General features: G+C 39.9%; 1 protein-coding gene across 2 annotated transcripts in view; it reads left to right on the forward strand.

The window, feature by feature from the left end:
- Positions 1-12,980, forward strand: part of SCFD2 (sec1 family domain containing 2) — a 193,194-nt gene that overhangs the window by 26,530 nt on the left and 153,684 nt on the right. For both annotated transcript variants that reach the window (XM_035323755.1, XM_035323756.1), the window contains exon 3: positions 8,123-8,250. In XM_035323755.1, the coding sequence (XP_035179646.1) occupies positions 8,123-8,250 (128 nt within the window). The remainder of the gene's footprint in view (positions 1-8,122; positions 8,251-12,980) is intronic.

The raw sequence follows: 12,980 nt of genomic DNA on the forward strand, positions 1-12,980 counted from the left end.
CATTTGGAAAATGGCATCTCTCTGCATCTACTCTAGATTTGCAGAACTGCAGACTTAACTCCTGAAAATACTGACAGTTGTTTCTATATGGAAAATTGTAGGTAAGTTATTTTCGAGCTACTTTATCCCTTCCAAAAACAAACGAAGAGCTGCTGCTTCCCCCGCAGCCAGCTGTGTCAGGTCAGCATCCCGCAGCCCTGCGGCACCCTCCTGCAGCACAGCAGCTGCTCGGGGCCAGTGTTTTCGAAGGGAGGGCCTTCATGCCTGGAGCAGGGCACAGCCGAAGACGTGGCCATGTCTCCTTCCCTTGTCCTGTTGGCTTGTGTGCCCAGGAATGTGTAGCATGTCTGGCGTAGCCTTGCTGCAGCTTGCAGCCTTTCTGAAACAGCAGGGGAACTAGAGGAGAGATGATGTCCCCCGATGCATGGCCCCTCGCTCCAGGCTCCTGGCCAAATTGTTGCGTCTTATCGCAGTCTTGTGCTTCTCGTCAGTTTATCCAAATTCAAATGACATATTGCCAGCAATAGGGTTCTCCGTTGTGGTAGCTGTCCTCCAGCAGCCACGGTGGTGTTTGCGTTAAGTGTGGGTGCTGCATCTCCTTAAGTCTAACCTGAGTTTCTGCAAAGGATACGTTGGCAGCATGCTCACTTGATTTTGGGCAGCTTTGTGGTCTTAATGAAGCTCTAATTTAATCTTTACTGACTTTTTTTTTTTCCCTCTTCACTTCCCCTTGCGAAAAAGCTGTAAATCTGTATAGACATAGAGGGAAAGTTTTGCTGATACAGTAACCGCAGAATCTGTCCCATGGTGATACTACCACAATTCTCCTTGTGACTTTGTAAAAAACTGTAGAAGTACAAACATGACCAGTTTGTTAAGCTGAAATGTTTGCATTTGCAGCTGGTTAATTTTTGAAGCCCACTCAGTGTTGTTTTTTCTCATATACTCAAAGCGTGTGTCAGCAAGCCGCTCTTTGAAATCCTGTTGCCTTTGCCAGGTGCAGAAATAACCGCATTCGCTAATTCTTTCTTCCTTAACATCTTGCTCATATGTCATCCTCCACACCCTGGTACTTGCTGTTTCTGCTGTAGGCTGTGCTTTCACCTGACCCCCACCATTTTAAGAACAAACTAAAACCAACCCACAACTAACCAACCAAGAAAAAGCCTGTACAAAGTCATCTTTGCCTTTCTCGATTTCAGCTACAGAGGATCTGGTAAGGAGACTGGATGTAGATACTGCCTTCTTGGTTTGGCTTTTAAAAAGGTTACAGAACAGAATCTTGACCTGTTCTTCAGTATGTCCACGGACACTGCAAAGCTTGCACGTAACTGAAAGAAATTTTTTTATGCCAGTGTTTAAAAGGAGGAAAGAGGATGACTTGAATTTGTCCTGCTAGGCAAGTCAATCCAGGCAAAAATCAAGTAAGAGATACTGTAGGTGTCAATTTATTCTATCCTCCTTGACTCAAAATTAGATTGTATTAAAATAATTTGCAGTAGTTTGCCAGAGACTGCAGATGTGGCTAATGATTTCAGTGATTCTAGTATGCTGCTTGTACAAGGGTCTTTGACTTTTAGTCTTTGTTTGGTTAAATATAAATGTTGATTGAAGAAATGCATCACGATACTAATGTTATAAATACTAAATAGCTAAAGAATGGCTTATTTGTAGATCTGAAAACAAGGCTTTAAGGGGGAATGCACAGTCATTGAATGGGCATATATTCTGGTATGGTCTTAATGATTCTTGACCTTCTGCCCTGGTGTTAGTGACCTGGAGGACCATATTTTTATAACCTACTGATAACAGACAAGATCTGAAGCAGTAAGAAAGTAATTATTCTTCTGTACTAGTGGTGTGAAGGAAGAAGGATATAATTTCAGCCAAATCTAAGATTGTGGTGGTGTGCATTGGATGCTCCAGGATCCTAAGTGTTGCCTTTAGGTTTGCCTCTGCTGTGAGAGTTTGTTCTCCATCAACTAGTCCTTTGATTTCACCAGAGTGCTGATTTCAGGTCAGGTTGGTGGTAGTATGTGCCAGTGCCACCAGCCTCCCTCTGTTCTCCCCAGATGTGTTCAAGATGAGTGGCTTTGTGAATAAGCCTGCAGACAATCACAGATAACCTTGGTGGTATTGTCCTTGCAGGGCAGGACCAGACCGGTTCAGGAGAATAAATCAAAGTCAACCTGTAAATGTCTAGGTCAAGCAAGTTCAGGGATCTGAGCTGTATTCAAAAGTAGCAGTTCTTCCCTATCTGACTCACTACGTAGTCCCACATGGAACGTGATACACAGCTGAATGGTGTGCCATGGGAAAGGGAAGTTCCTCCATTCTGGGTGTCACTTAACGTAGCACACTGTCACCAAAAGAACTGCTTATCGTACCGCACCCTTGCTTCTGCTGAAGTCTTGGGCTTTTTCACCCTTGCGTTTCCCTACCAAGGAACAGCAGGTTTTATTGAACAGTCTTTAAGGTATTGCAAATTTGAGAAGCCAGCTAGTCGGTCACTTCAGGGCTAACTTGTTCTAATCTTCATTTTTATTTTTCCATCTCTCCTACCTTTCATTAATGAAAAAGTGCCTCTGGAGGTTGCAAATTGGAGCTGCTTTATACTGCCTGCTTCTCTCTTTGATGAGCAGAGAACATCCTCGTCTTTCTGAGCTGCTTCAGTAGATGCTTCCTAGCACTATTGTCAGCTGATGTCTTATTTTAGGATTTGGATGAATTATGGGTCTGAGAATTTGGTCCTTTTTCATCCTTTGGTCCTTTATGACAGCTTTGAAAACTGGCACACAAATACCAGAAATAGGAAATCTTAGGGACATTATTTAATAGGTAATGTTGGTGGTAGGGGGACAGCTGCACCAGATGATCCTGGGGGTCTTTTCCAGCCCTTAAGTATGATTCTGTGATTTTTAGATATCTAGATTTCTCCGTTGTCTTTTGTAACCCTTTTTTGGTGGTGGGTGTTGTTGTTTTTTTGAAGTCCAAATCATTTGCAGCTAAATTTTAATTAAATTTGGCACAGTGGGTAGCTTAGTAAAACAAATTCAGCATTTATGGATGAGGGGAACGGAAAAATTTGTAGTTACCAGATGTCTATCAAAAACTTTGCTCTATGTATATGAAATAGTCTATGAAATGTCTACCATGGATTTTCGAAGACTGAAGCCATACCTCTGAATGTAACGTAATGTATTTGTGTAATACACTTCTAATTCCATTACCATCATTACATAATGGTAAACAGAAGGGACGGGGTGTCAAACCCTTTAAGTGAATCTCTGTTGATGAAACTGATAGTGGCAGAGGCCCCAGAATTTTAGTGCTCTCTTCTCATTGTCAGGCTTGCTGTGCCATACAGAACATTTTATACTAGAGATACACAGAAGTGTGTGCATTATATATATTTATATATTTATCTTTTTTGGTGAAGTTTAATTTGAAGGGTGATTTAGAATTCCTCATTTTACTCTAGTGTAAATGTATCTGATTATTTTTTTCTTAAGCACAGCAGCGTGGCTCAGACAATACTTCTAAAGGTTTTGTGATGTATAATATATATATATTTTAAATCTACTTAGTTTCAGAAAAGTGCTTCCAGAGTGCAGTGCCTCACTAGATGATAACATATAAAATCAATAAATAACAATCCTCGGGAAGTAAAGGAATGCAAGAGGAAAGAGGAATTTGAATTGGGGTACTGGATCCCATAGAAATCACCGATTATAGCATCAGTGTTGTCAGATTAGGGCATTGGGACTAAAGCACAGGAACTGCAGATGGGAAAAAGAGGAGGGGAGGGACACCGTGACAAGAGCTGGAAGGCAGTCTCAGATAAATGCCTCACCAAAAGGAGAAGATAAGATATTACTGTTTCCAACTGTTAAAAATCTCGAACAGGAATATGTGGTAACTCCTCAGATCCGGCAAGCAGTGGCACCAGAACCCTTTTCTGCATCCTTGTGACTCGTTCCCAGCAGTCATTCATTTCTTGTCACAGGAATTAAAGAATGGGCAAAGCAAAGTTCCTTCTGTGGAGGTGTAAGAGAAGGGAAGTGGGAAATGTGTTTTCAGCAGCAGACATAAAACTAAATTTTTCAGTGCTGATTCAGATTTGTTCCTACTTAGATGCTTTTTATGATTGGGTTTTTGCTGAAGTGGTTATAAGAGGTGACTAATAAAAAACAAAACCAAGCTGTTGGTAAGTTGGTCTTGTGCAAATAAACAATCCACGTTTTGGCAGTTTAATTTTGAAAGTCTGGTAGTGTTGACTCAAGGGGCATATTTTTTCCCACTCATTCCTTTTTCTAGTTTGTACTTCACTGAGTCATTCCCATGAGTCACTTCTTAACAAATTTTGCATAAATTAAAACAAGATTGCATTCCGACTAGCATTTTCAGTTAGTTACCAGCAAACTCCAGCTGACATTTACTGTACGCAGCAGTGATTTCCAATATTTGTTCTACCATTGAAGTAACACTGGGGGAAGTGAGCGCTCAGTCTTTATGCCAAGCTACTGGTAGAGCACCTATCAGCTACAAACATGTCTTAAAATCCTGAGGAGCTTTGTGATGGAGTTTGCTTAAGCTCTGTGCCATGGGTGGAGTTCCTTTCCTAGTGAGATGTTTCTGATGTATTTTTTTCTGTATTTCACTACTGTAAGGCACCCTGTAACAAGTAGCTTCTTTATTTATGCAAACAATGCTGCTTACCATTGTGTCCTTGACTAAAAGAATGGTATTTTGAAAATGCTAGGTGGGGAGAAGAGGTGAATTCTTCAGTTGGTGATGGATTTATTTTTTAAGTGTGGATTTTTTATCACTAATACACTTCGCTCTTCTGAAACACTTGAAATTTATTTTTAAACATAGAACAAAACTTGAAATTTTGTCTCTACTTCTTTTCTTCCTACTGGAAGGTTCCAAAATTCAGGTGTGCTTGGTCTGCTTTCTCTTCAGTTTTTGCTTAGCTCTCCATTTGGATTTCAGATTGATTTAAAACATTGAAGAACAGAATTAATCTCCCCTAACAGAGGAGTGAAGAGAGCATTGGGCTCTTGTTTCAGTAAATCCTAGTTTTGCATTGAACAGCCCCGTGTACTGCACAGTGCAACAGGCATGCCTCGATTTAAAATCTCTTTAACTGTTAAAATATTTCTTCTAGCTGTGTTAAAGTCTGTGTTTATCAGCTCCAGACACCTGAGGTGGCATCATCCTGCTGGTGCTCTGCAGAGCTTGGGGGCATAGAGGTGTTCATTTAAGCAGGTGGGATTTGGGCGGAAGAGTTTCTTTGAGAGGTTCCCACCAGTGCCTTGCTTTGGCAGTGTCCTTGCTTGCTTGCTTCCAGGCACAAGGGAAACCTACCTATTTCCTTGAGCTTTTCAGGAACAGGCAGTATTAGATACAGGCTGGCTGCTTTGGAATACTTTTAATAATACATTTAATGTATTTTTTTTATCTTCCTGTAAATTGTTACTGAGAGTAGTGGTCTTGAAGTACAGAAAGCCTTTGCATTGCACTTCTTGTATTTGCATGGATCTCTATAAAAATCTGTAGAGATCATTCCTCATTATATGAATAGTAATTATATACCTCATTATAGGAATAGTAATTCTCCTAATGCATACCAGTTTAAAGAAGAAGTAGTTACTACTCAAGGTATCAAAGCGTTATTTGTACAAATATACAAAATGACTTTGCCATCTCAGATACTTTTCAGCATGCTCATCTGCTTTTAAGCTGTGCCACAGTTACTTCGCTTTCGGCTATTTTTGGTGTGCTAAAGCAACCCTTGGGGATCATGTAAATTTAGGTCTTTGGGATTAAAGAAAGCCTACTGTGGCTAAAGGAAGAAGAAGTTTTACAAAGTAAAAAACAAATCTGCCCCCTCCCCTCCCTCCAGTTTTGTTTAGTGCATCAGTGTGACTCATTCTTACATTTTTAAAGCTTAAAATAATTAGTCTGTTCTTTTGGAGGTATTTTATTGTTTGTACTAGTGGCATGTGGATGCTGAAACAGGGTCTTGCAGTAGGGATTATGCAAGGATGCTGCACACTACTTTCAAAGACCTTGCAGTCTAAATGGACAAGACTGACCAACACTGGTGAGGAAAGGGAGAGCAGCAAACAAGGACGACAGGGAGAGAAGTGTTGCATCCATACAGCGTGCATTCCTCACTCTTACTGAGGCATGTAGATACTCCTCAGGTCAAGGTGCCCAAACCTCACTATTTGCTAAACATTTTTATGAAATCTGTGAGTGAGAAAGACAAGACTACAAAAACTTGTGCGAAGTTTGGGAGACCTACCTTATTTTCCCTTTTGTTTTTTGTTTTATTTTGTTCTACAGTCAGCTTCTGGTGCCTGTGCTTATGTGAGACTCCTTGCTCATATTTATGGTGATGAAGAGAATCGGGAAAAGGAGAATGGGCTAAAATCTTAGAAAACAGCAACACTTCTTCCAAATGGGGAAAAAAAAAAAGAAGTTTTTTAAAAATGAGCTTCCTGCTGGCTTAGGCCTGAATCCTGATTTTTATAGCTGTGGATTTGGCAGTGCCTGTTCAGGAAGGGATTAGTTAACAGGCAAAGGGGTGGCCTCTTGCAATGCAAAGCTCAGGCGCTTGTAAAGGACAGTGAGGCATGCTCTGCACTTGCGGTGTGAGCAGGGTCAGCAGGATGCATTAGCAGCGGTGCTGGGGGGTAGCACTGAGTCAGAGCAATTGGGTATATAGTGTCTATAAAAGTAGCATGCCCTAGGATCCATTACTTAAAGGAGATTGTATTGAAGACATGTAAAGACCGTGTTAGGTCATTGATCCCCTGATCTGCTTTGTCAGGGTTCTGCTGTATGAGGTGCTTTCCTCTTACTAAAGTCACCTTTTAAAGGTGATAGATATTCTTCCTGGCTATTCCCCCCACTTTTTTTTTTTCTTTTTCCTTATAACTTTTCTATCTTAAATTTTCCCGTTCTTAAAGTACGGTAATAGGATGACATTTGGTCTTCCTACTCCTCTGTGGTTTGTGCAGAAGGAGGGTAACTCAGCTTTCTTCCCACGGTCCTCCCACCCACACGGACCTTAACAGAGGATGTGGGTTCTTGGGCTGACAGGAGTGGGGCTTGCTGCCCCTCTTACCTGCTTTGGGAGACGGTGCACGTTGCTGAATACAGCCACGCCATTGCAGTAGAGCGTATACACAGCTGCTCTGTAGCAGGTATCAAACGAATTGTTGGGGATTTTATTTTCTGTGAAACAAAGTGTGTTTTGGCATATATTTATAAGCATGTCGTGAGTTACATCAAAATGTATTCAGGAGTTAAATGTCTCCTGGGGAGAAAACAGAGGGGAGTTTTTCCTAAGGGGGAAAAAAAATCCACACTTAATCCCAATTAACTTTAGCCTCAGGCAAGGGTTCTTCCTCCTTTTTCCTCCCCCCTCCAGAGAAAACACTGAATTCATTCACAACAACAACAAACACAGTGTCCTGGAAGAAAGAATACTGACAGGGTAATGAGTGCTGACCGGCCACACAAATTGCTCTGTGTCTTCCTTAAACTTACCACCACTGGCCATAAAAAAGAAATCTCTAAGTGCAGGTACCGTAAGGATAGTTGCATTCTCCTGTGGATTATTCATTTCATATAAGGAGAATCAATGAAACCCGAAGTGACATTAGTTCATGAAATCATACTAACAGCCTTCAGCACTGGAAGTATTGCTTTGGGGATTTCAGCTCTCTTGGGGAAATCACAGCCCATCTGTATGTAGTACCATCCTTTCCACAGCTTTTGGTATCTGAAGAACTTTGGACTGTTTCTGGCATTCCCATAGTTACACAGTAGTGGTTATAGTGGAGCTAACATGCTGGTTTCAGTTTATTATATGTAGATTCTAATACTTTTTAATTGGTAGCAAGAAATGCTAGATTTTTTACTGTTAAACTGTAGCAACCGTTTTGCTATGAAAAGTCAAGCTTTTATATTGCATTAGTTTTGCTTGTATCCTGCCTACCTCAGAGGAGCTGCTAAGTAGAAGCACTCATCTTAAAATATAAATGTTGTCTTAAGCTTATTCCATTATTCAAGCAGTGTTTAGTGTAACCCTGTCATTTTCTTATAGTGATCCAGCTGCCAAGGCTCTCTGGGAGTCCTTCATGAACCTCAAACAAAAGGAAGCTGTGATGGAGGCTAGGAGACACCTTGTGGAGGCTGCGAGCAGAGAAAATTTACCTATTAAGATGAGCATGGGTGAGTAGTGTGACATCCCCTTCCCCGCACCGTGGTAATGTGGAAGGTGACAGCTGCTCTATGCCCAAATAACCCTGTTGGGGAAAATTTATCTCCATCCTTCCTTGCCATTGGTTTTGGCTGTGTGTTGTGGCTACCCCAGGATCTTCCTGGTGCAGAAGTGAGAAGCAAATGTGTGCTAGAGCTCAGGTGTTGTCTTTTACATACAACAACATTAAAAAGATAAGAACAGTTGTGAAGCAATGCATTTCTGTGAAGAAAGATTTTAAAGACATGAGAATGGCTAGCAATGCTGCTGCTTTGTTCTGCAAAACATGAGAATTCACATAAAGTCAGCAGGATTTGTGCCCTTGGCAAGCAGGAATTGCAAATAGCAGCTGATCTGAATAAATTTTTGCAGATCTTCTGTATAATTGCATTATATGAACCTGATAAACCCGAATTCTTCAAAATAATAGATATTGAGTGCAAATAATGACTTTTAGTAACTTTTTAAAGGATATTGTTCTCACTACGTGCCATACTCAGTGAAATGCAGGAACTGATGTAAAATTAAGCTTATTAAAACAATCCTATGGCTCTATACTTTTTTGTTGTTGTTGTATTTCATGTACTCTGGTTATTCTATGCTGAACTTTTCATCAACAGAGAAAGGTCCTCGTGGAATAAAAGTAATCGGCTTTTATCTGAGACTCTAGAGACTACTGCCAAGATATTGTAGAGGAATTAGATGTACTGCCAAATTGTAAACTCTTAACAATTATAGCATTTCATATGTTGTATGGTCTTTATAAATACCTAGAGCATATATTCAGTAGATTATTAATCAGAAATAGTAGATCTGGGCAACAGTAATGATGTAAACTGTTTTAAAGAAATGGAGCAGCCGTGAGAGGGCTTTTATAAATTGACCTGAGGGAGAGAAGGCAGACGATTTTGTAAATGATAAAATAGTCTTTAAGCTTTCCCTGATAATGTGTCTGATTATTCATTACAGTGACACTAAATGTCTTCCTATTTCATGTTCAATTCATCTTTGTTTTAAAAGTAATTACTTCCCATCTTTGACACATAATCCCTCTACCAGCTTTGCTTCTTTGTGTGAATGACTAGATCAGCCACCCTTTCCTCTGTGGCCCTTTCCTCTGGTACCCATTGATGGTTATAATAACCCTGACTTTCGATCATGTTGGCTGGTACTTGTTTGATGGCAACCTAAATATCAGACGTAAGTGGACCCAGTGTAGTGCTATGTAGAAACACTAAGAGTTGATGCTGGAACAAGTTTCTGATGGTATCATTCTTGAGACTTGCTTTTGTCTGGAGGATGCAACATAAGCTGAAGTGCAGATATAACTTACTGGTCTTTATAGGAGTTTTACTTTGTGAATTATTTTGTACTAGAATCATAATTAACTTTTAACTTTGTAGTTTACTTGGTAGATGAACTTCAAAGGGAGATAGAAAATTCAAGCCAGTCTCGTAATGTTAAACAGGGAAAAAATGAAAAATATGGAAAGGAGAGCCACACAGTTACCAAAATCAAAACTTCTCACTGAGCATAAACCTGACACTCTCACCAAGGTGTCACTTTGGCCACTGGCACATATTTATTAATGACCTGTTGGAGCAGAGCTACATCTTTACAGTGTTCATTTCTCATCTGTCATGCTACAGAATATCTTAAATCTGTTGGAAAGCTGGAAATTAAGTTGTTTTTCAATTGCTTCTTTTGCAGAGAAGGAAAAATTTAAGTGGCTGAAGTTTAAATTCTGATCCTGATTGTGTTTAGTCAAAAGGCTATTTGCTTCCACTGTGATTGTGATGTGAAGCAGCACTGGCTGAAGACAGAGGAAAACATTTCAGTATTTCTACTCTTATCCTTCAGTTTTTATGATTTTACCTCAGGTTCTGCATGTATCAAATGATCTTGGCCAATTGCATGCTGCTTTTCCCGATACTTAGGGTATTTTATTTTTTATGGTCCTAATATTAAATGCCACAGACATTTTCTAGCATAAAAGTTGCCTCTTACTCTCTTTACTAAGACCAGCTGTATCAGATGGTAAGAATATTTTGCTTGCTGCCATTTTTTTGCTGGTTTTCCCCCTGGAAATAAGGAGTGAATTACATTTGAAAGCAAAGCTTTAAATTCCTCTTGGTGTAGCTGAGCCCTCCTGCAGTGGCCACCTGCCTGAAAACTGCATCATGTGTGATGCTGGCAGAACGGGAGTCCTGTGCAGTGGTGAGAAACTCGATCCCATCCTATTTCCCTATTTTCAGAGCAAGGAAAATAAATTCTGTTGTTTTCTGGGCTTTGAGAGGCTCAGAACTTTTCATTATTCTGAGGTGTGCATGTGCTTGCCCATGATTTGCCTGCAAATAACATGCCTACGGCTCAGCTTTGCTCTTTCTCTGCTTGGCTGCACGTGGCAGGGGCTCTAACAGTTGTAGGAGGATCCCCAGCTTACGCTTTTGCTTTCTGGTATCTTACAAATGTGTTCTCCTGAGATGGAAGGAGGGTAGAACTGAAGAGACCTGTTGTTGAAGAGGATACATCTCCCTCCGTCCCCAAATATCTATCCCAGGCCACTGGGAACTCCACTTCTTGTCATCAAAGTCAGCAGGGATGGACGGATGAGTTCTGAGGAAAGAAGAGAAAGAAAAATGAAGGAAATCTGCAATTTTAGCTGTTTTTTTCAAGTTGAGTAGATTGGAGTGCTGCTTTCAGGTGTTCCAGATTTACATATCCCTTCAATTAGTTGTATCCACCAAAGTAGTAGTGTGGAATGTCTGGAAATCCTATCAACTACTTAAAAACAGTTCAGTGTAGAATGAGGTTGGCTGAAGATAGGAATTGCAGAGTTGGCAATGTTTTGTTGAAAATGTTGTGGATGGATTCTTGGAACAAGTCCAGCTTCAAATGTAAGGCAATCTCTAAGTCATTTGTAAACAAAGTGGGATTTTCTCCTTTTGCAGTAGACATCTCATACTTGGGTTTTCAGGTGGCTAATTACGTGTTCTTATACCATCTTCAAGGCAGACCTGCATCTTCTTTCTTTATGTAGAAGGAAAGTGGAAAATGCATCTTTCATGTCATTTTCCTTTGCATGGGAAAGAACATTATTGCTATCACAAACTTTGGTGAATGACACCAGCAAGTAAGCTATTCAGAACAGTTTGTCACAAGCATTTTTAAATCCTTTTTTTTTCTTCAAACAATGGCAAGTTTTGAAAACAACATAACGGAGTCAAAGAGCAAAGTGATCATCCACATAACCAGTTAGAAAAATATAAAATTTATTAGAAAAATAAAATAAAATAAATATTTATTAGAAAAATAAAACTCTGAAACTACTCAGCTGTATCCACAGGGGACAAAACCTGAGTTGTATATCTGCACAAGGTATTTGGGTTTCTGAGGTCAAACCTGGAGAAGGCAGGCAAAGCACTGTTCAGAATTTCACCTAGCATAAAGGCTTTGTGCTGCATGCAGTTTACATCTTCTTTAATCCCTTGCATCCATAAATGCACAACATAGCTATACGGTTTTTGAAGACGGAATGTGTGCTTCCTGTGCAGTTTACTGATGCTGTCAGTGTTGACTTTAGGGCCATATTTGCTTGGTGTTGCTTGCTGTGGGCATGCTGTAGGTAGATGTAAGTTTTGGCATCAGCCTTAACCCTTCAGCTAGCTGCATTTCCCAAAGCAGAGAGATTGCGTGTAAACGGTAGGTGGAGCTGTCTTTTTCTGGAAGTCCATTTAAATAAAGAGGCATTAAAATATTTTGGCATAATAAAAATACTGGTATTTCAAGAAATTTGTTTAAAGAGTTAAGTTTGTTTTTCAAAAGCTCTTTGGAAGACAGTTTAGAAGATCATTCTAATAGCCTTCTGGTGAGATTTACAGCATTGTGCTAAATTCAAGTGAATTGTAAATACTGGGAAGGGATTACTTATGCTCAGCTCTTTAAGTAAGTGACTGTAAGGAGTTCCGCTCTGAGGCAGCAGCCTGGTTTGCAGTACAGCAGAAAGGTTGCTGGTTTTTCCATTCCTCTGCTTCCCATTCCCTCCTTCATAGGTCTGATGCATATCTTAATCATCTTCTGAATGTGGCGGTCCATGAATCTCCTGTTGAAAGCTTTGCTATTAGCACAGTATTTGGCAGCAATAAAAACTTCGCTATAAATGTTCTTCTGTGGTTTCAGAAACACCCTTGCTCTTCTATTTGAAAGGAGCACAGTAAACCGTGGTCAAGCCTGAATTCCTTTATTGTCTCTCTTTACTGGCATGGAGACTGATGAAAGTCAAAACAGTGGTATAGTAACAGAAACAAAGTGCTGTGTGCTGTTACACGGGGCCTTGTGAATAGAAGAAAAGCCTTTTGATTTCTTTCCATTTGAACTGTATAAATACGGTTTTAAAAAACAAGCTCACTACAAAATGAGCAAAAACCTTGGAGTTCATGAGACAAAGAAGAGTACTATAACTTTCAAATGAGCTGGTATGTGTATGGAGTGAACTGAACGTAAAACTTCTTTGGGTAGAAATGGGAAGATCCTGAATTTTATATTGGAAATATGAAATAGCATTTTGAGTTAGATAAATACCTCAAAATGGACGGGAAATTGCAGGGGAATACCTTAAAACATAAAACATACAAAGAATATCAAGTGTGCAATTCTTAAATGTGTGTATATATATATATTTAAATTACGCTTGACTGTAATG

The sequence above is a fragment of the Oxyura jamaicensis genome, chromosome 4, assembly GCF_011077185.1.
Source record: "Oxyura jamaicensis isolate SHBP4307 breed ruddy duck chromosome 4, BPBGC_Ojam_1.0, whole genome shotgun sequence".
Lineage (NCBI taxonomy): Eukaryota > Metazoa > Chordata > Aves > Anseriformes > Anatidae > Oxyura > Oxyura jamaicensis.